Source organism: Eschrichtius robustus, chromosome 2, assembly GCF_028021215.1.
Source record: "Eschrichtius robustus isolate mEscRob2 chromosome 2, mEscRob2.pri, whole genome shotgun sequence".
In the NCBI taxonomy this organism is placed as follows: Eukaryota; Metazoa; Chordata; class Mammalia; order Artiodactyla; family Eschrichtiidae; genus Eschrichtius; species Eschrichtius robustus.
Genome location: NC_090825.1, coordinates 109,695,509 through 109,723,022, shown reverse-complemented (window position 1 = coordinate 109,723,022; position 27,514 = coordinate 109,695,509). Strand labels below are relative to the sequence as shown.

Sequence of the window (27,514 nt, the reverse complement as noted above, 5' to 3'; positions counted from 1 at the left end):
GACTGTCAGGTATGACTGCTAAGGGCTCTCTGGCCTGTCACCGGGAAAGGCCCTTCCAGGCGCCCAGCTTTCAGGATACACTTGTGACTTGTGTTGCACCAGGAGGCTGTATACCCCAACTCGCTCGAGGCCTGGCCAAGATTAGTGTGTTGCCTGTGACGCAAGACAAGTGGGAGGAGAGGCCCAGGACTGCTCTCTTGCCTCCTGTCAGGGCTCCTCCTTCACCTGCCTCTTGTTTCCCGCAGAGTACATCCTCTCGCTTCTGGAGAAGATGCAGACTCAGGAGATCCTGAGGGTGCTGCGGCTGCCCGAGCTGGGCGACTTGGGCCAGTTTTTCCGCAGCCTCTCAGCCACCACCCTCGTGAGTGTGGGTGCGCTGGCTGCCATCCTCGCCTACTGGTTCACTCACCGGCCAAAGGCCTTGCAACCGCCGTGCAATCTCCTGATGCAGTCAGAGGAGGTGGAGGTGAGCAGGGTGTGAGCAGTTGGGCTGTGGGAAGTAGTAGGCGGGGGACAGGCATCTTGAAGGAAGAAGCCAAACTTGTGGCTTATTTGACCTCAAATGGCCCAGAGAATCTCCCTTTCTCCCGGCAGCCAGCCAGAAAGCCCAGAAGTGGCCCTGGGCAGGCTCTCCTACTCGATGCTCCTTCTGCCTCTCCCAGTAACTGAAGCCTGGGCAGAGACTGACCTTGGCTTTGCCCTGGGCCTCTGGTTTGCCTGCTTCTTGGGTAGGGTGCCTTGGCTTACAGTTGCCTCAGTAGGCGGTCTAAGCATGTGCTCAAGGGGCTGCCAGGTAAATTCCCTCCCAGATTCTCCCTGTGCCCAACCCTGGTCTGGAGCTGGGACCCAGAGCTGAGCCCACCCAGGGCCCTGCCCTCCCAGAGCACACGGACTCACAGGTAGAGCCACTGAGGGGAGAAGGGATGGTGGCCCAGCCTGGACAAGGGTGTTCCAGGCTCTGTCTAGAAGGACCAGTAAGATTTCTTTCTCAAGTTTATGGAGTTTATTTTGCCTTTTTAAAAAACTTTAATTCTATTTATTTTGAATAGATAATATAGTCACACAGTTCAAAAGCAACCAAAGGACATAGACTGAAAAGCTTCCACCTTCTTCCCCTTGCCTCTAAGTTCTCTTCCCCTGAGAACTGTGTTAGCAGTTGTCCACAAGCAAATGTATAGATGTCTGCCCACCTTTTAAAATGATAACATGCCACATACACTGTGCAGCACCTTGCTTTTGCTCTCGATGGTATGTCGTGCAGGTACCGATCAAAAGCATGACAGAGTTTGGCCTGGTGGGAGAGGGCTCAGGTCGAGATAGGGCTGGGATCTTTAGGGCATTTTTCCAGCAGAGGGAATGATGTGTGCAGAGGTGAGAGTGTGTGATAACACACCTGGTGGCTTTGGGAAATGGCGATTCATGTGGTGTGGCTGGGAGGTGGAGAGGGGCTGCGGATGCGTCAGTAGCCTGTGGTTACCAGCAGCCGTGGGTTTGCAGGCTGGCCATGCCTCTTACTAGCCTGATGGTCCTCAGCAGTTTCTTAGCTCTCTGAGCCTCAGTTTCCTCATGTGTCAAGTGGGCAATAAAAAGAGTATCTGCTTCCTAAAGTTATGGTAAGGATTTGGTGAGATGATGCAGAGAAAGCACTAAGATGTATTATTTTTGGTAAGCTTACAGTTACAACTCATCTGGAGAGGCCAGCAAGGACAAAGCCCCATTAACTGGGCAGGGACCCTTGGGGATGGACAGCCTGGATTTATTTGAGGCTTTCAGTAGTAGGAGAGACAGGGCCAGTTTTTGCTGTGGCTTTGGCAGGGGCAGGCATGAGGAGGCAATGGGGGCTTCTGGGCTGGAGGTGACAGTGGTCTGGATGGGGTCAGGTTGAGCGCCACAGAGTGAGTTGCCTCATGGGTCTGGCTGGGAGGACAGGGCATGGACACAGCCAAGGCCTCCCTTCCTGGGGAGGATGGAGCCCTCCCTTACTTCATCCCCCAGGAGTGTAGGAATCTGGAGTGACTGTAGTGAAGGAGGAAAGGAGAGAGTGGTAGGAAATGAGATGAGAGAGGTAAGAGGGGCCCAGATCATAGAGGGCCTGGTAGCATTTACCCTGTGTGCTACACGGTAGGAAACAATTCATATCATGTCACTCACCCTGGCTTAAAATCCTTCCCTGCTCCCCGTTGTCCTCAACCTAAAGCTCAGACTCCTCACCTTGATATGCAGCCTCTCTGGCCTCCTCCATTTACCACTTGGAGTGGCATGAATTGCCTACAGTCTCCCAGGTGCCTCCTGCCCCATGTGTTTGCACTCCCTGTTGCCTCTGGTGAAACCGCCATTCCTTGTTCCTCATTCTTCCCAGTAAACCCTTTTGTTTTTTTTTAAATTTTTTTTCTATTTCTTTCTTTCTTTAATTAATTAATTTATTTTGGCTGTGTTGGGTCTTTGTTGCTGCACGCGGGCTTTCTCTAGTTGTGGCGAGCGGGGGCCACTCTTCGTTGCGGTGCACGGGCTTCTCATTGCGGTGGCTGCTCTTGTTGCGGAGCACAGGCTCTAGGCGCGCGGGCTTCAGTAGTTGTGGTGCACAGGCTCAGTAGTTGTGGCTTGCGGGCTCTAGAGTGCAGGCTCAGTAGTTGTGGCGCACAAGCTTAGTTGCTCAGCGGCATGTGGGATCTTCCTGGCCCAGGGCTCGAACCCGTGTCCCCTGCATTGGCAGGCGGATTCTTAACCACTGCGCCATCAGGGAAGCCCCCTCTTTGTATCCTTCAAAACCCAGCTCAGCGGCCACCCTCTGACATACCTGCCCACTGAGCCCCTTCTGTCCCTGGCACACAGTCTCTTGCTGTCTCATTTCTGTCCCCCTGGGTGCTAACCAGGTCTGAGTGTATCTGTCCCCAGATTCGCACACAGGTCCTGCATGGGCCTGGTGCTCAGGAAGCACTGGCCAAACAGAACTTTCCACTGCAGAACAGCTGAGTGCTGTTGAACAGCTGTGTTGGCTGTTGGCTCTGTGGCTGTCACATTTTTCCTCAGACCTGATGTTCCAAGAGGTAGTGGACCATGGGCCAGCCCAGTGCAGCCCAAATAGTGCTCAGAGAAGAGGTGGAGCCGTGATACTGGAGAGTTCTGGGTTTCGGGAGCCTGAGGAGGGGTGGCATGTGGAAGGGAAAGAGGCAGGAGAAGCCCAGCTCCTTTCCCCCGCCCCCAGCACAGATGGTGTTTGCTACAGTCCCACTCTGGATCCATACCACCGAGGGCCTGGGCATCTACTATGCCATTCCCTCCACTGCCTTCTAGGCCTCTTTTCCCAGCCAGTCCTCAAACTCATCACACTGTTATGTGAATGATGGATGGCAGCCTTCTTAGCTAAAGACGGCTCCCAAATGATTCTTAACCTATGTGCATAGCAGCAACACCTTGGCAGGTTGGTCCTGATGCAAGGGGCAGCCTGACTCTAGCCAGTACTCCCCATTCTGCTGTATGAGTGAACCACGGGTGTGTATGAACAGTAACTGAAGATTCTGGGCATTTAGTGTATGCTGCCTGGTGTGTGGGTGCTGTGTGTGTGTATGTGTGTGGGAGACCAGTGTACTGGGCCCCTGGGCATGAGCCACCTGTGTTTGAGTGTGGATGCATACAGGTCCAGTGTGTACAAGCCACGTGTACATGAATGTGTGTAGAGTTTGTGTGTGTACAGCCCAGGTGTGTGTAGGCCATGTGTGTGAGTGCACACAGAGTGTGTCCCAGCTCCAACTATGTGGCCCGGGTGTGTATCCAAGCCAGGTGCATGCTGGTGCCCTCTCCTGATACCCCTGCCTGCCTGCATCAGCCAGCTTCTCTGGCCTGTGCTTGGCTCATAGGACAGTGGTGGGGCCCGGCGATCCGTGATAGGGGATGGCCCTCAACTGCTCACCCACTACTATGACGATGCCAGGACCATGTACGAGGTGTTCCGCCGCGGACTTAGCATCTCAGGTGAGAGGGGCCATGGGGGTGTGGAAGGGCTGTGGCAGGGGTTGAGCAGGTGCAAGGGTGTGGGTGAGCAAGCATGGTTCCAGGGGTATGGCAGGTGAGTCACGCCCAGGTCCAGAGGAGAGAAGCCATTCTTGGCCCTCCTGCCACCCAGTCAGACGAGTAGCTGCATTATGAGGCCAAAGGGCTGACCTCAGCTTTATTACAGCCCTGAGAACTGCTGACCTTAAGCTGTCTCTTTGCTCATATTCTATATCTCCTATTGGCAGCCCCTCGTGAGCCTTGAACTCGCAGGCTGCTAGCTGGCATGGTTCTGAACCTGAGCCTCCGAGATGTCTGGGTGACCCGTGGCGTGGGGTGAAGGGAGTTGTCACAGAGAGGCAAACTGCCACCTCTGCCCAGTGGCCCCCAGGTCTCCATGTCCTCTTGGGGCTGCATCACACAGGTCATTGTGGAAACTAGCGCTGTGTCAGTTCCCATTCCTGGGCCTTCCTGATCTCCCTGGGGAGATGCCATGCTTGTGTACTTTAGACCTTCTTGGACTTCAGCAGTTTAGACAGGCAGCTGGGGAGCAGTTCACTTGGCCCATGGACCACCTCCCAGGATGGGATATTCATCCAGGTGTCTGATGGGCAGGTTCAGTGGCTCCCACACCCTGCCCTCCTCCCTGGCACAAGGCCTGCTTATCTCTGTGTAGGGAATGGACCCTGTCTTGGCTTCAGGAATCCCAAGCAGCCTTATCAGTGGCTGTCCTACCAGGAGGTGAGTAATAGAAGACAGGCCCCACCCTGTCTACCCACACAGACCTGGCACTTGGGGGGGCTTGTGGGCATCCCGGAGGCTCTCAGAGGGTCATTTTTTTTCCTTGCCTGGACTGTCTGCCAAACTCCTGGCAGCAACCTCTCAGGACTTCCAGCATCACTGGGTAGGGAGTTGGGGAGCTCCCTCAGACCATAGAAATCCCACCTGGGGATCTCCCTTCCCTGCTGAAGAGTCCTTGCTTTCCCATTACTGCCCCATGTTTGTGTGCAGGTGGCCGACAGGGCTGAATTTCTAGGGTCTGGACTTCTCCAGCACAATTGTAAACCATGTACAGATCAGTTTATCGGCGTTTTTGCACAAAATCGACCAGAGGTGAGCACCTCCCTTAACTGGTTTTAGAGGCATCAGTGGAACACAAGCTTGGGTACCGTAGAACAGCCCTGCTCCCGCTGTCTGTAGGGCCTGGGACAAGAGGAAAACTGGAGATCCTTGGTCCATGCCATCCCCCACTCCCTTGGCTCTGTCCCTCATCAGGGGTGGACATTCCAGCCAAGTTCCATCTACACCCTACCTAGCTGTCCAAACAGTGGCTCCCTGAGCCATGGGGGAAGAAGGACCTGGGGAAGAAGGCCATGCAAACCCCGGAGGTGGGCCTGGGGTTATTTGGAGTCCCGTAATTCCCTGGGGCAAACAGGTCTAGAAGACCGTTGGGGGAGCAGGCTCAACGGGTCAGCTTTATGGATCCCTTGCCTTGTGCGGAGGGCTCTCGGCACAGGACCCCGATCAGGGAGCCCTGTGCCTAAGGCCTGAGGGCAGTGCAGCCCTGCTGTCTGCTCTGTGCTCCCCCTTCCCCCCAACCTGTGTGTCTCCACAGTGGATCATTGCGGAGCTTGCCTGCTACACATACTCTATGGTGGTGATCCCGCTCTATGACACCCTGGGCCCGGGGGCAATCCGCTACATCATTGACACAGGTGAGCCCAGCTGCCCCCTCCTGCCCCTGGCAGCCAGCCCCACCTCCTCCTCCCAGACCTTTTCAGCTTATGCTGATTGTTTGACACTAATAGGTACTTTGCTTCCGCTCTCAGAGAACGCTGGGGGCTTCCACTTTGGCCCTTGAGTTGGCTTCCTGAGTCCAGCTGTCCCCAGTTGGACTTCACCCAAAGGCTCCTTCCACAGGGTAGGGCTGCCAAGAAGGAGCCTCTGTACCAGCCTCCACGTAGGCTGCCAACCCTCTGAGTTCACTTCAGCTTGAGGAAGATGCTGGGGGTTGGTGAATATCTCAAGCAGACCAGGGACAATGGGGGCTGAGCCTGAAGAAAAGGAATGCTTGGAATCTACCCCAGGAGATTCCCTGGTCTTCTGCCCTTGGCTCCATCCAGGCTCTGTGCACTTTCCTCTGGACACAATACATGTCCCACATGTCCTGTCGTACGTATTTATTTACACACAAGCTTATCATGTGGCACACGCAGCCCATGGTTCCACTGCCTGGCATGTGCTGCCCACGGTCACAGCCTGTGCCCGCACAGCCTGACTCTCCTTGGTGGTCCCTGCAGCCGACATCAGCACTGTGATCGTGGATAAACCTCAGAAAGCCGTGGTTCTGCTGGAGCATGTGGAGAGGAAGGAGACACCGGGGCTCAAGCTGATCATCCTCATGGAACCATTCGAGGAAGCTTTGAAAGACAGAGGGCAAGACTGCGGGGTGGTCATTAAGTCCATGCAGGCTGTGGAGGTGAGGGTCTGCTTCTGGGCTGTTTCCTGGCCACAGCTGGTTAGCCACTGAGCCCGAGCTGCCGGTTATCTGCCCGTCTTATGCCCTAGGATGTTATGTCTTGGGCCATCAGGGTGTGTCAGGGTTCAAAGAGGGCAGGCTTCACAAGGGCTGGTGGTGGGTAGTGGGGTTGGTACCCACAGGCATCCTCTTCGAGATGGGCTCAGGTATTTGGCACAGTTAGTGACTCGGGCACCAACAGGTAGATGGTGGTGCCAGCCTGCCCCAGAGCTACCCCCACAGCCTCCGCAGCCTCCTCATTTCCAGCTAACAGCCAGCCTGTCTGAGCCTGAGGACTGTAGTAAACTTGAGGTCCAGAAGTCTTGGAGAGGTTCTTGCGGTTGTGTCCCAGACCCCCAGCAGCCAGCAGAACCAATTTTCCTTTGCATGGCCTCCCCAGAGACATTAGGCTGGTGGCAGCTTATGGCCTGCTGGAGTGACCCAGGACATCCTCCGGGGCCTCAGGCCTTTTGCTCAGTAGCAGCTGACCCCCACTGTGCCTTCCTGGATCTAGGCCTGTGGGCCCTCCATTTCTCCTCCTGTCTCCCTGTCTGCTCTTAAATGTACCCACAAAGCCATGGAGGGCCTGTGCCCCTCCATGGCTTTAGGGGCCACACCTAAGCTGGCAGCCCCCATCTGCCCCTCCAGCCCTGACCACTTAGTTGCCAGCCCGGGCCACCTAGCCACTGTATCTTGAGCATGCATCTAGACGTACCATGGGCCCCTCAGGCTGTCTCCCCCTTGTGCCTGTGCACAGTGCTTAGCCTCTTCCTAGGCCCCAGGCCGCTGTCTGTGATGTGTGGGTGGCCAAGGCCTGGATGTGTATCTGAGGAGAGACCGCTGAGGTGGTGTCTCTGCGCGGGCCACGTCTGGGCAGGGAGTCTGGGACTCTGGGCTTGGTGCGGGAACGAGGCATACTGTGCTGAGTTTATTTTGATTGATTAGAACTTTCAAGCATTTAAAAACAGTGTTTTCCTCTTCCAGGACTGTGGTCAGCGGAATCACCACGTTCCTGTGGTAAGCTCATCTGCCAGCAGGTTTTGACTGAGCACTGTGGTGTCCAGGGCACGTCCTCACAGACTCCCTCGCTGTGCACAAGGCTTGGTAGAGGGGCCAGAGTAGCAGCCCCATGTTAATAAGCAACTCAGGAAATGTCCCCTTGGGGCACCCAGGACGACCTGGAACGGGAGGCAGACATTTGGGAGGGAGAAAAAAGGGGCAGCCAACCCTGGACACCCTTGGGTCTCCAGTAACTTTTTCCTTGGGAGGTCTTATGTTTTCCCTTTCGATGTAGCAATCTCTCCCGAGGATGGGATGGACAGGAGCAGCAACAGACTCGGAAGTGGACCCCTTGTGGCGTCTGCTGTCTTTGTGCATCTTTGCTCTCTGAACTTTTCTGTGTGTCGTCCCCGAGTGATCCTCCCTGGGCTTGAGTCACCAGGGAGGGTCACAGCCCCTGGGAGGGCCTTGTAGGGGCTGTGAGCTTTCTAACCAGGCCTCTCGCCTCCAGCTCCCTCTGCAGCTCAGCTCTTCCCGCTCCCTTCACCAGCCTGTGAGCTTTCGCACCCAGAGGCCTCAGCAGGTCAATCCCTGCTTCCCAGGGCCCTTCACCATGAGGAGCCCCTGGTGTGTCCCCACCTCCACACACTGTGCCCCAGCCTTAGAGAGCTGCTCTCTGGCCCCGCAGCATGCCGTCTCTTGTGCCTCTGACAGTGCCCAGGCTGGTTCCTCTCCCAGAATGCCCACCGTCACTTCATCTGGAGAGATCTTGCTTGTCCTTCAGTCTCAACTCATGTCACATCCTCCGGGAAGCCATCCTCTACATGCAAGTGGTCATGGTGGGCTCCTCCTGGTGACCCCAGGACTATGTGCACAGTGCCAGGGCAAGGGCCTGATGCAGAGCAATCTTAGTGACAGAGTGGGCAGCTCAGTTCTTGGGTTACGTTTTCTGTTCCCAAGCCTAAACCCAGACACTTGGGAGAAAGTGGGAAGGAAGGAGGAAGTGGGTCACATTCCCTAGAATGGTGAGATCTTTGATAGAGGCCTAGGTATGGCCACTGCAACCCAATCCCATTAGAATTTAGCTCAGACTCAAGTAGGCGAGGCAGCAGGAGCAGGTGTGAGGTTGGTGGGACAGATCGACGTCCATGTCCGGTTAGGTTTCCTTGGTTTTTCTTTCTCTTTCCTGGGGACTTGCCTGCTCACCTTTCCAATGACAGCATGCAGGGCCATGCACACGTGCCGACACATGCCGGCACCCTCACACAGTGCACACATGGGGGTGTGCACAGAGGGGCTGGCTGGGGAGGGGCCCAGGCTGGGCACACTGGGTCTCTTTAACACACTCCTCTTCTCACCTCTGCAGCCCCCGAAACCCAGTGACCTCTCCATTGTGTGTTTCACAAGCGGCACGACAGGTAAGCAGAGGCTCCTAGCCCACCAGCCAGGGCCACCTGCTCCCTTCCCTGGCAGCTTTGGCAGGGTGACTGAGACATCTCCGGCGCCCTCTGTGGGATGGGCTGAGCCTTGTCCTGTGCCTGGCTCCAGATGCTGGGTCCTTCCTGCTGCTCCCAGTGGCCAACGCGAGGCAGCATGGGGCGGCTGGACGTGAATGGACGGTGTGGACTGGGGGTGTCTAGGGGCGGTGGGTGCTACAGACTTCCTGGAGCTGGGGCCAGAGGTGGGCTGGGCAGCTGGGTCATGTCATTACTCTGAGGAGGGGCTCTTGCTCCTCTGCTTTCCTGCCCCTGCCTGGACTTTGTGTCAGGGACTGGGGAGGGAGTGTGGGATTTGGTGTCTGAGAGCCTGGTTTTGAGTCCCACCTCCACCACTTGCTGGGGGGCCATGAGCCGGTCCCTTAACCTCCCTGCCACCACTGTCCCCAGTTTCTTTCTTTCTTTCTTTCTTTCTTTTTTTAATGTTTATTTATTTGACTGTGCTGGATCTTAGTTGCAGCACACGAGGGATCTTTAGTTGCAGCATGAGGGATCTAGTTCCCTGACCAGGGATAGAACCCGGGCCCCCTGCATTGGGAGCACGGAGTCTTAACTGCTGGACCACCAGGGAAGTCCCTGTCCCCAATTTCTTACCTGGGTGGTTAAAGGTGCCAAGTTGGAGGTGGGAAAGTGTGTGAAAGGGCAGTGCAGATGATCTGGGGCAAGATCATCTGCACAGATGATCTATGCCGTGGGCAAGGCTGTCAGGGAGAGGAAATGACGCAGTCCATGCCCGGTGCTGACAGAGGAACACGTGCATCGGTGTCAGTGCGAACAGCCAAGGAAAGCTTCCTGGGGGAGGCAGAACGCACCTGAGGACCATGGTTACAGGCACAGTACTTTGCAGCCTGCAGTGGCCCGTCCACCCTATCACTGTGTCACTGGGGCCTCAGCACGACCTGTGAGGCAGGCGGGATGGGGACTGTCCAAGGGGGCACCAGCAGCAATTGGAGGCAGAGGGCTTGTGCCCTATTCTCCCATTTCACAGCCCAGTGCTCTCCCCACTGCTGCCTCTCCATCTCATCTTATGACTCGGGAAGTCACTTGCCCTTGGCCTGAAGGGGCAAGAAGGTTCCAGCCTCTTTTCCAGACCTAGGGCTGGACTACCTTGATGATAGCTCTTGATGGGCAGTGACCTGGGGCTCCCCACGCCTTCCACAGATGGAGCCTGCAAAGCGGTTGGCAGATCCTTGACCAGCCCCGCAGGCAGGATAATCCTTGTGGGTAGATCACGATAAACATGACGTTATTGAATCAAAGTGGGTTTTTGCCATTAACTCAAGTGGGTCTGAGAATTATTTCCACCTGACTGCTAAACCCTGTCAGAAGAGAAATAACACAGCCTTTGCTCTTCAGGAGCTGACATCCAGAGCCAGCCCAGGATTCAAAAATGCCCTTCAGGTTTATGTTGCTTTTTGTCAGGAGTTTCACAATGTGAAATTTTGGTGACATGTCCCTCCACCCTGGGTTTGGGGGCAGGTCACTACTGTGGCCTTTCGCTTTGGACCCTTGCTGTTCAAGAGTGCCCCCTGGGTTTTAACTGAGTCAGTTAGTTACAGCTACTGCCCCTGTATCTGGAAAAGAACTTGATGATGCAGAAATGTGTTGTTGCCTAGCTGCAGAGGGCAGGCCTCATGTCCAGTGCTTTTTCAGACCATGGAGTCACAATTGGAAGCTGAGCCATCCTTCCCAGGCTCTATATGGTGGAAGCAGAATGTAGGGAGGCTAGAAAACAGGTTGTGATTTGGTGCCCACACCTCCCACTCCAGAGGTGTGGCTGGTGCCAGGGCAGAGCTGGGGGAGTGAGCAGGCCTCTTCCCTGATGTTACCCTGCCTGGCTACACGTGTGGATTTCCTTGGCATTAGCCTAAGCCTGTGCTGTGCCTCTGGTAGCCATCCTCTTGTCCAGCACATCACAGCTGCGGATACAGCTTCCCTTCCATGATAAGTGTCCTGGCCTCAGCTTCATCAAGAGCCACATCGTTCTTTCAATGAGGGAAGGTGGAAAATATGATCTGAATCTGACATTTGAATCATGATTCTGGTGGAATCATTCTGGGAAGATTTTTCTCTTGATGTGTGATGGAAACATCTGTGGAAATTCCCAGAATAAGCCAGTGCTTTGGAGCCACTTAGTCAGGCCAAGAAGGCCCTGGAGGAGGTGAGAGCTTGGGGTTTGTCTGTACTCAGGGATGGCTAATGGGTGGATGCGTGGTTGGTTGTTCGTTTCAGAATAACCATCAGCTGGACTGAAATCGAACTGCCCTCTGCAAATAAAAGATAATTTGTGGGTATAACATAGCCCAGTTTGGGGACTTGGGCCCCATGAATGATAGTTCAGATGTATCTTTATGCGTTCATGTGCTACCTTCCCTTCCCAGAGAAGAAAATACAGTGGTCTTTTATTTTATTATTTATTTATTTATTTATTTATTTATTTATTTACTTATTTATTTATTTAATATATTTTTGGCTGCATTGGGTCTTAGTTGAGGCGTGCGGGATCTTTCGTTGTGGTGCGCAGTCTCCTCTTTAGTTGTGGCGTGCGGGTTTTCTCTTCTCTAGTTGTGGCGCGCAGGCTCCAGGGCACGTGGGCTCTGGAGTTTGCGGCACTTGGGCTCTCTAGTTGAGGCGCGTGAGCGAGCTCAGTAGTTGTGGCAAGTGGGCTTAGTTGCCCCACGGCATGTGGGATTGAACCCACATCCCCTGCATTGTAAGGCAGATTCTTTACCACTGGACCACCAGGGAGGTCCCTACAGTGGTCTTTTAAAACATATCCTTCTTAGTCTATGGGTTTTTAGCATTCTCTTTCTAATTTATGTAGATTAATTCATTCAGCTCATTTATTGAGCATCCACTATGCGTCAGACCTAGTGTTGGAGGCTGAGGACACAGGGATGGACAAGACATGGCCCTGCCCTCATGAGCACACAGCTCATGTCATGAGGCAGTTCACTGCCTCGAGGGTCTGCATCCCAGGGTGCATGGAGTGCTAGGCCACCAAGAGGTCAGGACAGCGGGACAGAAAGGATTCCAAATCTAAGCAGAGTCTTGAAGGATTGGCAGCTGGAGGAGAGGAGGAGGAAGGGCATTCTCAGCAGAGGGAACAGCATGTGCAGAGGACCAGCAGCAAGAAAGAAAATGTTTCTTTGAGGGAGTCAACTGAGGAAAAGAGACCTCTGGTTGCAGGGCCTGGGAACCCTGACAGGAGAGGAATGATGGGGGTACGAGTTCCAAATAAAGGCTGAGCAGGAGCAGCCAGAAAGGCTAGAGGAGAATAGAACCTGTCAGCATTGTCGATGGCTAAGCTGGACCCATAGGATGCTGCCACAGAAACACCTGCTGGTGCTCCTGGGACAGGGGAGGTTGGAAGCAGAAACTGATTATGGTGGACTGAGGAGTGGATGAGAGGTAAGGATGTCAACTCAGCAAGTGTGGACAATTCCTTCAAGAAGCTTGGCTGTGTCGCCAAAAGGCATGCTGCATAATGTTCCCAGCAATGCGATCTGAAAAGTCAAAGTCTGGAAACAACTCAAATGCCCCTTCAGCAATAGAATGGTATATCTACAAATAGAAAATTATGTACCTTAATGCTGAGCGAAAGAAAAAAGGCACAAAATATTGAACGATTTCTTTTATATAAAATTACAAAACACGATAAAGGATTCTCTGGTTTTAGAAGTCAGGACCATGGTTGCCTTCCAGGATATTGGTGTCCTGGAATGCTGATGATGTTCTGTTTCTTGCTCTGGGTACTAGTTGCCCAGGTAAGTTCACTTTGAAAAAAAATCTGTTGAGCTGTATACTTATTTGGGCACTTTTCCGTATGTATGTTATACTGTAAGAGAGAGTTTATTAAAAAAAAAAAAAAGATTAGCTGTGAAGGGATGACAGAGAGCAAGACTGGCCGCCGGTGGAGGCCGTGGGGTTGAGGGAGGGTGGGGATTCTGTTGTTTTCCTGGAAATACCTGAAAGTGTTTCTCATAGTTTGAGAGAGAGCCACTGATGGAGAAAGGGAGGTGAAACTCAATGGAGCAAAGCCCGCAAAGCTTTGGTTTGGGTTGGGGGAGAGAGGAGGCTTCCAAGTACCATGAAGAGATGCCTACCTGGGAGAAGAAGGGAGGAAGAAAGGATTCTGGGAGGCCAGGAGGATGGGGGACCTCCTCTGTGGAGATGGAGTCAGGGTCCTGGCCTGAGGGTGAGAGGCCTCATGAATGGACCAGAGTCTCAGGGGGCGCCGTGTGACAGTTTCTGTGAGGAGCGCCTCTCCTGGGCTGGAGACTGTGAGCCTCAGGGGTCACATTGTGAGAGGAGTGGAAAAGGTGGGCAGCTGGATTGGCTTGGTGGGGTTATTAGAGTGGGGTGTTCCAGAGGAAGCCTGGGGGCTGAAGCACTCGGCAGGAGAGCGGCTGGGGTGAGGGACACGGGAGTCCAGCTTGGGAGGGAGGGATGAGAGGGAGGGGAGGTGAGGGAGGATCAGGTGTCTGGAGTCATATGAAAGGGTCTCAGCATGAGGGAGCTGGCCGGGTCAGTTCTTAGTGGTGGCAGTGGGGCTGGGAGGCTGAGGAGGAGGTGGAGGCCACTGGAACCAGGGCATCTCTTCTGTTCCAGTTGAGGATGCCCAGGGAAGCCCAGTCATTTAGCTGAGTATGTAAATGCCCATCAGCCCTACAGCTGTGGCTGCTCAGGTGGGCTTTCTGGGAAAATGCTTACCGTGACCTATGCATTTTACACCATTCCGTTCAAGACTTGTGTGATCACATACATAAAACTACATCGTGGCACTCCTGCTATGCACCTTTAGGAGAATTTCTTAACGTCTCTCAAGCCTCAGTTTCCTTGGATATTAAATGAATACACCTAATAACTATAGCATAGGGTTGTTCCAAGAAATAACTGAGCTGCCATGTATGAAATGCCTAGCACAGTGCCCACATTGGTGTTCAGTAATTGGCTGCTGTGATAGCTATTATTTGTATTCTTGCTAGTCCTCAAGTTTGATGTTTAAAAAAATGGTGGATATGGCATTGATGAAAGTAACACTCAATCCTAAAAAAGATTTGGGAACCCCTAGCAGGGACATGAACACTCTATCTGCATTATACAACTTCCAAAGCATTTCTGTCACTCGTGTCTTTTATAACCCACCTTTGTGTGAAAGCGGAAACAAGCAGCCAGGGAGCCCTCAGCCAGAGGACCCAACACTGCTCCCAGCCCCCCTCCCACCCCCTCCTACAGGAGAGACCTTGAGCTCAGCTTCACCCCACATCTGCTCCTACTTGGAACCAACATCCATCCAGGGCAGATCTTCACCCAGTGAAATGCCCTCCTGCATATCAGCCATGGGTGCCCCACCCAGGAACACTGGCTGAAGCCAAAATGCTGTTTGCAGAATCTGAAACTAGGGGAGTTTTTTTCTTTCGGTAGCTGAAGAGAAAGTGAAGTGCAAGGATGGTGAGTTTACGAGTGCAAGTTGGGAAATGGACCATAGGTCTCATTCTGCTGAGACATCAGGGCCTGGCTAGCAGCACCTCTCACTGACGTTGCACCAGAATAGGAGAGAACCAGAGGACACGTCAGTTCTGCAACTTTGATGGCACGTAGGTCTAGCTAGGAATGCTTAGTCTGTTCTTCCACATGAGCAGCTTGGAAAAATTACCATATCATGTTTAAAACAAATGCTACCAGAGGTATGTTCTTGTCCTGAATCAGAGAAGTAGGCAGAACCTTTCTGAAGGCTCATCTCTCACCTCTCAACTCGGACCTTGAAGTCTTCTCCCAGGATTTGTTGTCAACGTGCACCTCTCCTTTATCCTTTGGGACCACATCTAGAGATGACTTGAGGAAATAATTTGAACATTTCTGGGAATATTTAAAAATTCTGTAACTCACTAGAAGTTTATAGAATTTCATTTATATCCACAAGAAAACATTTGTTTCTAAAAGGTGTAAGCTTTTCTCATCATGTTGGAGAGGAAAAGGGCTTGTCTAACTAAGCAGAATTGAATAACTACTACCATTGTGTGTGTTCTGGCCTGAACTGAGTGGAGGCTTTAGAAATTTTTCATCAATGAAGACAAGTTTCTCTAGAAATTCTCAAACCATCCCCCCTGAGATTATATTAGGTGTAAGTCGGCCAACCGAGCAGATCTAAAGCTGTATAGCACAGGACCATATTTTGTGACAGTTCTGATTTCATACTTAGTATTTTGGGGGTGTTCCTTAGAAAATTCCAGAATTTGGGAATCCATGGGTGAAAATTTCTGGGTGATACTCTCAGAATAGTTTGTGGGCCCAGGGACTCTGTGGGATTTGTACATAGGAGACAATTCAGGGATATTTCCTAACATGGGCCTGGGTTTTAGGAAAGATGCTGGGATGAAAGAAGGACAAGCAGTGAAATAAAGTGCATGGATCTTCTTTTCAAAAGGAGGATATTTTAATAGCTACGTATTAGAAAATATAATTTTTAAAATCCTGTAACTTTCTGTGTCCCCAGAATCGCCTCTGCGATTTGCAGTATGGGTGTAGGTGCCTGAACACATGTTAAAACCCTGCCTACCACACACCTTGGTCAGACAGAGATGGTGCCATTACTGATGCTTCTTTCTGACAAATAGTTCACCAGTAGGTTGAGCATAAAGGCCTCATGGGGGATAATTATGAGAGCAACTTTATTTTTGTCCACATCTTTTAAACTTGCTTGGTGGGGATAGCTCTTTGTCTGCCCCTGGATAAAACTTAGGTATCTCATGCCTTATCTCGTCCCTCTCAGGTGAGTCCCATGGGGATTGTAAGTCACAAACACAATCTTAATTCAGAATTCCAAGTGTTGGTCCAAAATATGAGTCTGTCCACTTCACTGAGACCTCCCTCCTCAGCCAGGGCTGGCTGCAGGCTTGGTGGGGAAGGCATGAGATCATGCCTTCCTCTCTTCCTGTCCGGTGTTCCTCCTCCTCCTCCTCCTCCTCCAGCATGCTAGTGAAGGTTTCTGCCCTCTCCCACCAGATGGAAGTAGGGAGGGAGAATGATTTTGGGCAGAAGTTTACAATTCAGTCTCCGTTTCATGGACACTTCGAGGAGTTCTTCTCCAGAGGCAGGCAGTGCCCTTCCTTTGGTTGTCTGCTCCCCACTTCACATCAGCTTCTGTCTCTGGTATACACTGTATCGCTCCCCCCTGATTTTGGGGGAAAACCAGCCTGCAGATAAGATTCCTTTTTTTTTTTTTAACGTCTCTATTGGAGTATAACTGCTTTACAATGGTGTGTTAGTTTCTGCTTTATAACAAAGTGAATCAGTTATACTTATACATATGTTCCCATATCTCTTCCCTCGTGCATCTCCCTCCCTCCCACCCTCTCCCTATCCCACCCCTCTAGGTGGTCACAAAGCACCGAGCTGATCTCCCTGTGCTATGCGGCTGCTTCCCACTAGCTATCGGTTTTACATTTGGTAGTGTATATATGTCCATGCCACTCTCTCACTTTGTCCCAGCTTACCCTTCTCACCCCCCGTGTCTTCAAGTCCATTCTCTAATAGGTCTGTGTCTTTATTCCTGTGCTGCTGCTAGGTTCTTCATGACTTTTTTTTTTTTTTTTTTTTTTTAGATTCCATATATATGTGTTAGCATACGGTATTTGTTTTTCTCTTTTGAACTTACTTCACTCTGTATGACAGACTCTAGGTCCATCCACCTCACTCCAAATAACTCAATTTCGTTTCTTTTTATGGCTGAGTAATATTCCATTGTATATATGTGCCACATCTTCTTTATCCATTCATCTGTTGATGGACACTTAGGTTGCTTCCATGTCCTGGTTATTGTAAATAGTGCTTCAGTGAACATTGTGGTTCATGACTCTTTTTGAATTATGATTTTCTCAGGGTATATGCCCAGTAGTGGGATTGCTGGGTCGTATGGTAGTGCTACTTTTAGTTTTTTAAGGAACCTCCATACTGTTCTCCATAGTGGCTGTATCAATTTACATTCCCACCAACAGTGCAGGAGGGTTCCCTTTTCTCCACACCCTCTCTAGCATTTACTGTTTGTAGATTTTTTGATGATGGCCATTCGGACTAGTGTGAGGTGATAGCTCATTGTAGTTTTGATTTGCATTTCTCTAATGATTAATGATGTTGAGCATTCTTTCATATGTTTGTTGGCATTCTGTATATCTTCTTTGGAAAAATGTCTGTTTAGGTCTTCTGCCCATTTTTGGATTGGGTTGTTTGTTTTTTTGATATTGAGCTGCGTGAGCTGCTTGTGAATTTTGGAGATTAATTCTTTGTCCGTTGCTTCATTTGCAAATATTTTCTCCCATTCTGAGGGTTGTCTTTTTGTCTTGTTTATGGTGTCCTTGCTGTGAAAAAGCTTTTAAGTTTCATTAGGTCCCATTTGTTTGTTTATTTATTTATTTATTTATTTATTTATTTATTTATTTTTTTATGGCTGTGTTGGGTCTTCGTTTCTGTGCAAGGGCTTTCTCTAGTTGTGGCGAGCGGGGGCCACTCTTCATTGCGGTGCGCGGGCCTCTCACTATCGCGGCCTCTCTTGTTGCGGAGCACAGGCTCCAGACGCGCAGGCTCAGTAGTTGTGGCTCACGGGCCTAGTTGCTCTGCGGCATGTGGGATCTTCCCAGACCAGGGCTCGAACCCGTGTCCCCTGCATTGGCAGACAGATTCTCAACCACTGTGCCACCAGGGAAGCCCCCATTTGTTTATTTTTGTTATTATTTGCATTTCTCTAGGAGGTGGGTCAAAAGGATCTTGCTGTGATGTATGTCATAGAGTGTTCTGCCTATGTTTTCCTCTAAGAGTTTGATAGTGTCTGGCCTTACATTTAGGTCTTTAATCCATTTTGAGTTTATTTTTGTGTATGGTGTTAGGGAGTGTTCTAGTTTCATTCTTTTACGTGTAGCTGTCCAGTTTTCCCAGCACCACTTATTGAAGAGGCTGTCTTTTCTCCACTGTATATTCTTGCCTCCTTTATCAAATATAAGGTGACCATATGTGTGTGGGTTTATCTCTGGGCTTTCTATCTCGTTCCATTTATCTATATTTCTGTTTTTGTGCCTGTACCATACTGTCTTGATTACTGTAGCTTTGTAGTATAGTCTGAAGTCTGGGAGCCTGATTCGTCCAGCTCTATTTTTCTTTCTCGAGATTGCTTTGGCTATTCAGGGTCTTTTGTGTTTCCATACAAATTGTGAAATTCTTTGTTCTAGTTCTGTGAAAAATGCCAGTGGTAGTTTGATAGGGATTGCATTGAATCTGTAGATTGCTTTGGGTAGTAGAGTCATTTTCACAATGTTGATTCTTCCAATCCAGGAACATGGTATATCTCTCCATCTATTTGTATCATCTTTAATTTCTTTCATCAGTGTCTTATAATTTTCTGCATACAGGTCTTTTGTCTCCTTAGGTAGGTTTATTCCTAGATATTTTATTCTTTTTGTTGCAATGGTAAATGGGAGTGTTTTCTTAATTTCACTTTCAGATTTTTCGTCATTAGTGTATAGAAATGCAAGAGATTTCTGTGCATTTATTTTGTATCCTGCTACTTTACCACATTCATTGTTTAGCTCTAGTAGTTTTCTGGTAGCATCTTTAGGATTCTCTATGTATAGTATCATGTCATCTGCAAACAGTGACAGCTTTACTTCTTCTTTTCTGATTGGATTCCTTTTATTTCTTTTTCTTCTCTGTCTGTTGTGGCTAAAACTTCCAAAACAATGTTGAATAATAGTTGTGAGAGTGGGCAGCCTTGTCTTGTTCCTGATCTTAGTGGAAATGGTTTCAGTTTTTCACCATTGAGGACAATGTTGACCATGGGTTTGTCATATATGACCTTTATTATGTTGAGGTAGGTTCCCTCTATGCCTACTTTCTATAGGGTTTTTATCATAAATGGGTGTTGAATTTTGTCGAAAGATTTTTCTGCATCTATTGAGATGATCATATGGTTTTTCTCCTTCAATTTGTTAATATGGTGTATCACATTGATTGATTTGCGTATATTGAAGAATCCTTGCATTCCTGGGATAAACCCTACTTGTTCGTGGTGTATGATCCTTTTAATGCGCTGTTGGATTCTGTTTGCTAGTATTTTGTTGAGGATTTTTGCATCTGTGTTCATCAGTGATATTGGCCTGTAGTTTTCTTTCTTTGTGACGTCTTTGTCTGGTTTTGGTGTCAGGGTGATGGTGGCCTCATAGAATGAGTTTGGGAGTGTTCCTCCCTCTGCTATATTGTGGAAGAGTTTGAGAAGGATAGGTGTTAGCTCTTTTCTAAATGTTTGATAGATTTCGCCTATGAGGCCATCTGGTCCTGGGCTTTTGTTTGTTGGAAGATTTTTAATCACAGTTTCAATTTCCGTGCTTGTGATTGGTCTGTTCATATTTTCTGTTTCTTCCTGGTTCAGTCTTGGAAGGTTGTGCTTTTCTAAGAATTTGTCCCTTTCTTCCAGGTTGTCCATTTTATTGGCATAGAGTTGCTTGTAGTAATCTCTCATGATCCTTTGTATTTCTGCAGTGTCGGTTGTTACTTCTCCTTTTTCATTTCTAATTCTATTGATTTGAGTCTTCTCCCTTTCTTTCTTGATGAGTCTGGCTAATGGTTTATCAATTTTGTTTATATTCGCAAAGAACCAGCTTTTAGTTTTATTGATCTTTGCTATTGTTTCCTTCAAGATTTCTTTTTAACACACCATTCCCACCACCACCTAATGTTCCTTCTGCGGACTCCATATCCAGTTTCTGGGATTTATTATTTTTTTTGCAGCCACGGCCTTCTTCACCTTTCTTTTTGGGACCCCCTCCCCAACCCAACCCCCCAGCCCAAGCTGTAGGGAACACGATTGGGGTTTTGAAGCAATCTCATTAGCAGCTGAGTTAGCTTGGGTTTCAGATTGGAGATGGGAGAGAGGACCCCTCATTTCTCCCCTTTTGATGGGCTGTAGCACTCAGCATAGCTCTCTCTCCGAAGAAATACTTCTCACAAATTCTTCCTCATTCATTCATATTCTTAAGGAGGTGAAATTCACGTGGCATAAAATTAACCATTTTAAAGTGAAAAATTCAGTAGCATTTACTATAATACTCTCTTAACCTCAACTCAACCCTTTTATTAACCTCTTTCTGGGTGAGGGTTGCAAAGTTAACATTTTGGTTTATTTGATATTTCTTGGGTAAATTCTGCACATGGTCTGGCCCCTCACTTTTGGAGTTTCACAGCTGTTGTATCTTCTGCCTCAGTGGAAACTTCTAATTTAATGTCTTTTGTACATGTCTGTGTCCTTAGACCTTATAGAGCCCTATGAGGTGGGTGTCATTGTCCCTATTTTATAGGTTAGGAAACTGAGAGAGGAAAAACGGCTTGCCAGTGTTACACTGGCAATGAGGGGCAAGGCCAGGATTTGAGCCTGCTCAGATCTGTCCAGCAGCAGCGACAGTGTTGTATCCACGTTGACATGAAATGATGGCCAACAGCCTCCCTCCACAGTCTGCTGTGCCTTCTGTCCCCACCTGGTCTCTGTCCTCTGAGCCATCCTAGCAGCCCCGAGCTTCCTCATGAGCAGCAGTGAAAGGTCGTGTCAAGACAAAGCAAGAAATCCATGTCCCATCTCTGCCAGTGAGCAGGCAGGAGGGCTGCCCCAGCAGTCTGGACCTCCAGCCTGGCCTGAGCTGGGGCCTTTCCAGGTGCTGGATGCAGCAAGGAAGTCCTCTGCCAGCACAGTTGACTGCTGGATTCTGGACACTAGAACTGCTCAGGCCCAGAGAGTGGCATAGGTTACTGGGTATATATATAAGGAGACTGGAGGCCAAGAGCCTGTGCTCCTTGAGGAAGGCAGAAGGGAAGGTGCAGGCCAACCCATCAGGCCTGAGGCACTCCTTGAGGCACTTGAGGTGACTCCAAGCTGTGTCACCTGCCTTCTGGTCTCAAGCACCTGGGAGCCTCAAGATGGGCTTCAAGTGTCTACAGAATGAAGGTCCCTGACACAGCGTTCATCTGCCTGGGACTCTGAAGGCGGCTGTGGACGAAGGCCAGAGGTTTGCGTGGACAGCTCTGGGTGTCTGGGACTGGTGACTCCAGTGCTGTTCTCAAGGAGTGGCCCTTGAGCTTCCCACTAATTCTCCTTCTTGCTCTCTCCTTTCAGGGAACCCAAAAGGTGCGATGCTCACCCATGGGAACGTGGTGGCTGATTTCTCAGGCTTTCTGAAAGTGACAGAGGTGAATAAAGTAGACTCACCAATGCAGGTGTCTCTCAAGGACACCCTCAAGCCTCAGAGGTTTTTTGGGTTTTCTTTTTTTTCCCTGATACAATCCGGGCTGCCTTTCACAGGCAGGAGTTTCTGTTCTCATTAGAGCAACCTCACTTTCACAGATACTTTTAACCCCAAACACTGAAATGATCCATACCTGGTAAATATTCAGTTGATTTCTGAGAGTGCTCAGATCCCAGAAAGAAAAACGTGGAAACCTATTTTTCATTTTTAACTTCAAAAATTAAGATACCTGTGGTTTTATGTATACCTTTATTTAAAAGTAATCCTTAATAACTTGTTTTTCCAAGTAGGTCAGGGTTTAATTCAGTCATTTTGTGTTTAAGGACTACTAGAGTCTGAGAAACAATGGCAACTGCTAATTTTTAAGGCTGTACCTAAAAATGGTAAATCTAAAATCAAAAAAGCTTGATAACTTGGCCTGACAAAAGCATGTTAGCACTTTTTAACTGGCTAAGAAAGAAGGACCTTTTTCCACAAGTGGTGAGTATCTGAATGTCCTACACTTTCCTTAAGGAGAAAGGAATGTACCTTTTCCTATAAATTAAGCTTTGTCTCTACTGTGGAGAAAATCGCTATCCACATTTATGCCTGGTGGCATTATGGAGCATATGCCCATTTGTTATATATTTTGGTGGAAAACTGTGAGACACTGTTGGTAGCTGAGCCCAGACCAGGAGCCATGAGCAAGGTTCCCTGGGCTTGTCCAAACTCATCCAAAAGCCAGCCCAGGAGACTGAAGACCTCTGTAGAAGGGCGGAGAGCAGGGAAGTCAGCCAAGGAGAGCTCATCCCTGAATGGGGCCCCCTGGCCAGGGCAGCCCATGTCCCTGAGGTCAGACCCATCCTGGAGAGTGGGGTCCCTCTTGGCCATCCGCTTTAAGGCCATGTTCCCAGGCTGTAGCTTATGAGGCCTGGTTCCACCCACCACGCCTCTGTCCGGGGCACGTACCCCAGCCCCAGTAGGCATAGACCTAGGGTTCTCTTGGCCCCTTTCTCTCGAAGGAGGACCAGAAAGTGCCAACTGGCTGAGACCCTCTGAATCGCTGTCCGGGTGGCCCAGGAAAGCTGGTGAAATGGGGCCTGAGGCAGATCCTGCAGCTGTGGGGAGGGAGAGGCATGCCGGTCTGGCGCGAAGACTGAACGAGGTGCAGGCCCTCCCAGAGGAGACTTCCCTGCGGAGCTCGACTCTGCTGGTTTATGTGTGCTTCAGTTGGCTCTTTGCTTCTGCAGATAACCTAGACCCACTGGCGCTTCTACCTAACACTCCGCTTCCTACACTGCCCTGTCTCTCTGTCTCTCTCTCGCTTTTCTTTCTGCGCCTCCCATCTTCCTCTCTCTCCTCTCTCTCTCACTTTTCTCTCGCTGTCATCTCACCGCTCTCTCTGTCCCCCCTTCCCCACTGCCCTTCCCCTCTTCATGTTTGCCCCTCCAGGTCATTTTCTCTTTATTGTTTTATGACTCTCTTGTCGTCTTCCTGTCAGTGTTTCTTTCCTTTCTGTCTCCCATGCCCGGCACCTGCAGAAAGTGATCTTTCCGAGACAGGACGATGTGCTCATCTCCTTCCTGCCTCTGGCTCACATGTTTGAGAGAGTCATCCAGGTAAGACGCCCGCCTGACTGACCGGGCCTTGCCTGGGCTCCTTCTGTTTTCTTACAGAGTCAGTGGGCTCCCACTTGTGCGGATGTGCACATTTCCTATTTGCCTTTAGCACACATGTTTGAGCGAATGGTGCAGGTAAGGCCCTGGCTTCAGGGAGGCACAGTCTGAGCCCAGAACCCAGAACCCTAGCAGGGTGTCACACTTGTCACTGGCAGCATGAAGTAGAACTAAACTGGCCTGTCCTCAGAAGGTGCCACAGGGGTCAGAGGGGTCAGAGGACCTTGGACCCCCTGATCTGTCCCTCCTGTGAGCACTGCTCCAGGGAGGACCCAGGCCTGCTTGTCTTACCTGTGGACACACCTTGGCTGAGAAAGGCCCCAGCTGCTCAGAGAACATTGCAGCTCTGCAGAAGTGCTTTACCATTCAAGCTCTGTACAGTATGGCTCCATTTATGGCCCAAACACCTATATTCTGTAACTTTCATCACTCACTAAACTCCTAAAAAAGAAAACAAGACAGTAAAGTTGAAAGGGGAGTCAAACTATCATGGCCCCTCAGGCTGTGGATGGGACTGGTGTTATGGTTGGACCTAGGACAGGCCTTGTGGGGACACAGAGAGAATGGAGGAGTCCTTATGAGGTTGTGGGGACAAAGAATTATCCGTGTGTGTCACTTAAGGGACCAGCCTGTGCATAAACTATCTCCTAAGCCTCTCCCGTTTTGCCTTGCGGGAGGTCTGGTATACTAGGGCCTGCTTTCAAGCTTTCCAGACTTGGATTCAAATGCCAGCAATTACTGTGAACTAGTTTTGGGACTCTAGGCAAATCCCTTTCTTTAGCTCTGTGACCTTTGCATTCCTCATCTGTAAAACAGAGATTAGAAATTCTGTTTCCCGTATAGAATTGCTCTGAGCATGACAGAAAGGAGTCCCTGGCATAATCTTAGTCCCATTAGCAACCAGCCAGGCTCTGCCTTGGCCTCCCACCGCCAACATTAGCAGCACCTCCATTACTTGTGGGCACTGCATACCCTTCCAGAGTTGCTGAGGTATCCCTGGGGAAGACCACAGGTGCTCTGAGACCTGGAGCGGACACACCGATAGGGTGTTGTACAGCTCAGAGACTGAGTCCCCAGGGAGGCCCCTGTCCAGGCTTTGGGAGTAAGCATGAAGGGGCAGGCACCAGTGAGGCTGGCTGCTCTGGCATCTCCCAAAGGCTCAGGATTCCACCCTGTCTCCTGCTTCTTCTCTCCATGTCTGAGTGGGACTTGGTGGGGAGGGTGTGTGTGTGTGGGGGGGGTGTCACCTCTGATGGCTTTCTTCAGTGTCCCAAGGCAGCAGCCAGAGCTGGGTGAGTGGGTCACAGGCACCCTCGGTGTGGGGCAGAGCTTTGGACAGCTCTGGATTACAGCCAGGAGTGACCGCCCTGAGGGACTCCTCCCTTCCTGTCCACTTCTTCCAGTCTGTCGTCTACTGCCACGGAGGGCGCGTCGGCTTCTTCCAGGGAGACATCCGCCTCCTCTCAGACGACATGAAGGCTCTGTGTCCCACCATCTTCCCTGTGGTCCCACGACTACTGAACCGCATGTACGACAAGGTGAGCCCCGCGGGGAGTCTCTGGCCAGGCTGAGCAGCTGCATATCTGCTTGTTTGGACAGAGGCTGGAGCCCCAGGCAGGCTTTCTACACCTCCAGCCCCAGGTCCTGGAAGTTGCCTCTTCTCTTGTATTCCCTGACTCTCACCCCTCCTTCTCCTGTTTTCTTCCTATTCTCCAAAACCCTGGTTGGGAGATTTTGGGCGGAGGGCTTCTTTCCCAACAACGTGCCTGGGCCTTGGTAGCGTTAACCTTTAGCTGGATGTCACACATTCAGTGACCTCCTGCAGGGGCAGAAATAGAGTGTGGCTTCTCTGCTGGCCAATCTAGGCCTTCTTCCTGGGGGTGTGTCTAGAGGTGGGACCTGCAGTCTTTACAGCTGTTTCCAATTTCTGTTCCTCAGATCTTCAGCCAGGCAGACACATCATTAAAGCGCTGGCTCCTGGAATTTGCAGCAAAGCGTAAACAGGCTGAGGTCCGGAGTGGAATCATCAGGAATGATAGTATCTGGGATGAACTCTTCTTTCATAAGATTCAGGTAAGAAAATGAACAAGTGATGATAGAGTGGCACCCAAGTGTCCAATGGGTGACCTTACAGAAGAATTAGAGAAGTTCATCCCAGTGGTGTGTAATCTTATAAAATAGTAACTTTTTGCTAATGAAATCAAAGCTTAAGCTACCACTGAAATTTTAAAGGACCTAGTTTTGTTCATTGGAGATGTGTTATATTTGCCAAAGGCAACCAGCAAGAAGGACTCCTGGAAAGTAAGTTCCCTGACCTCTATAGGCAGTAGGGCAGCTTTGCCCTTGGGTAGTCAGGTTCACCAAGGAGCTCTTGGGGCTCGAATATTCTCTTGCCCCTCCCTGTAGCCTTGGCCACAGTGGCTTTCCAGTAGCACAAGCTTCTAGCCAGATGACCAAGAATCTTCCTTTCCCTCTGTGTTTCCCATCTCTTCAGCCTCTCCTAAACCAAGCTGTTTATGAATTACTCATTCCTGTCTCCTCACTAAAGTTTTAAAGCTCTGCATTACTCAAAGAATTTGTAGTTAATTTGTACCAGTACTCATTTTTCCTTACTACTCTATTTTTAGCTATGAAAATTAATATTTAAAATCTCTTGGCTCAACTTACAGAAACAAAGTGTTTAAAAAATTCTTTTACCTCTGCAGTGCATAGTAAATAGCCCATGGCATTGATTTAGAAATGAAAAAAGGCCATGCCATTAAGGTGGAAGTGGGAAGAAATTGTCCTCAGTAATTGTTTTGGATGCTTGCAAATGATGGGAGAGTGAGGGAATAGCTGTGTATTTGAAGAAAGGGAGAACCAAAATTATAGAATGCCACACAGATTAATGGCCCTTATCTCAAAACACATAAAAGAGTTGGCCATATTGTGGGTTGGATTGCAAAGCTGATTGGGCTGATTCATTTGGAAGGAGAAGGGGGCTTCCTCAGCTCATGTGTTGTACAGCCTCAGGCTGCCCCTCTGATCCCAACCCTAGGGTCCAGGTAGGGTACAGCTGTTGAACGTTGATGTTAGGTGAGGCCCAGGTGAGCTACACTCCACTTGCCGCAGCACAGACTCTGGCAGGTTCTTCTCTCTTCCCACAGGCCGGTCTTGGTGGGAGTGTGCGGATGATTGTTACTGGAGCGGCCCCCGCATCACCAACGGTCCTGGGATTCCTCCGGGCGGCTCTGGGGTGCCAGGTATTTCCTTTATGTGGCCTTCCCTGGGGGCAGTGGGGTGAGTGTTAGGACAGGGCAGGAAACTCATTATACCCTCTACTGTACAGATAAATATTCTGGGGGCAAGATCTTTGTGGGATAAAATCTTCCTTCTCTGAAGATGTAAAAAAGCCCAGGGTCACTGAAAGCCAAGATAGCCTTGTGACACTGTGGAAAGCCCAGGTGTGTATCCACTCCGGGAGAAAACTGTATATGGATCATCAGTGTGCTGGAGAACCTGTCCCACACCTGTACCAGCATCTGTGCATTCTCCAGCCTGCAGACTATTTCCCAGCCCAGAGAAGGAGCACGAGGGAGGGGGATAAAAGTTCATTTGTGTGTTTTTATTTGATTCAGTAGGTTTTGTCTTTGCTAAAATAATTTATTCCTTTATCCATTCAATTAATGTTTGTCAGATTCCTACTTATGCAGACTATAGTAACATAGTTGTGACTGGTGGGTTTTAAGTAAAGTAAGCACATCTGTTTCATAAATGTGCATGCTTAAAATTTTATGCTTTAGAAGCCATGAGCTTCTTGGGAATTCCCTGGCGGTCCAGTGGTTAGGACTCAGTGCTTTCACTGCCATGGGCTCAATCCCTGGTTGGGGAACTAAGATCCTGCAAGCCACCAAAAAAAAAAAAAAAAAAAACAAGGAAGGAGAAAAGAAGCCATGGGCTTCTTACATTGACCTCCTGTTCTACACCAACATGAGCTGACCGCTCCTAAAGGCAGCTCTCCCACATGGTCTATTCATGCGAGCACATGGGGCTCTGAAGGGGAATATCTTACAGAGACAAAACCTTTATTGGATTTTAAAATGTTTGTCTTTAATACATATTATTCAAATTAGAAATAGAGTCAGTGGTTGAAAATAAGTTAGAAGTCTTTATCCCAAACCATATAACCTTATCTATTAAGTGTCTGTGGTTAAAAATAACATTTCACTTTTCTTCCGGGCGGCGGGCGGCCTGCTGGGTCCGTGCGGCCTTGGGGCCGGAGCCCGGGTCCCCGCCCGCCCCAGTGCCTGCCGCCGGCCGAGCCCCGCCCCCCGCGTCTCCATCGTGGGTCGCGATGGTCGGGTGTGCGCCCGGGTCCGCGGGACAGGCGGGCGCAGAGGTCCCTTGTATTGGCGCGGGTGGGTGCGGCGAGGCTCCGGCGCCTCCGCGGAGCATCGTGGGTCTGGGGCTGTGGGCGCCGCGGATTGCTATGCTCTCCGCACTTTCCCGGCTCTGAAGCCTCGAGAACACGGCTAGGCAGCAGTAGTTTAATGGGGAGTTTGCCTGCTGGGAACTAGGGGCCTGCTGGGGTCT

The 27,514-nt window shown here is 50.1% G+C and overlaps 1 protein-coding gene across 7 annotated transcripts in view; it reads left to right on the top strand.

The window, feature by feature from the left end:
• The first annotated feature begins 235 nt into the window (after positions 1-235).
• ACSL6 (acyl-CoA synthetase long chain family member 6) overlaps positions 236-27,514 on the top strand; it is a 46,062-nt gene continuing 18,783 nt past the window's right edge. For 2 of the 7 annotated variants that reach the window (XM_068535832.1, XM_068535830.1), the window contains exons 1-13: positions 254-361; positions 3,858-3,972; positions 4,667-4,731; positions 5,002-5,103; positions 5,606-5,705; positions 6,291-6,469; positions 7,493-7,525; positions 8,874-8,925; positions 21,158-21,231; positions 22,808-22,885; positions 24,346-24,480; positions 24,881-25,015; positions 26,089-26,184. In XM_068535832.1, the coding sequence (XP_068391933.1) occupies positions 272-361; positions 3,858-3,972; positions 4,667-4,731; positions 5,002-5,103; positions 5,606-5,705; positions 6,291-6,469; positions 7,493-7,525; positions 8,874-8,925; positions 21,158-21,231; positions 22,808-22,885; positions 24,346-24,480; positions 24,881-25,015; positions 26,089-26,184 (1,254 nt within the window). In that variant the 5' untranslated portion in view covers positions 254-271. Of the gene's footprint in view, positions 467-3,857; positions 3,973-4,666; positions 4,732-5,001; positions 5,104-5,605; positions 5,706-6,290; positions 6,470-7,476; positions 7,526-8,873; positions 8,926-21,157; positions 21,232-22,807; positions 22,886-22,942; positions 23,021-24,345; positions 24,481-24,880; positions 25,016-26,088; positions 26,185-27,514 lie in introns of all 7 variants that reach the window. The other 5 variants (XM_068535827.1, XM_068535825.1, XM_068535831.1 and 2 more) reach the window with 5 other exon arrangements.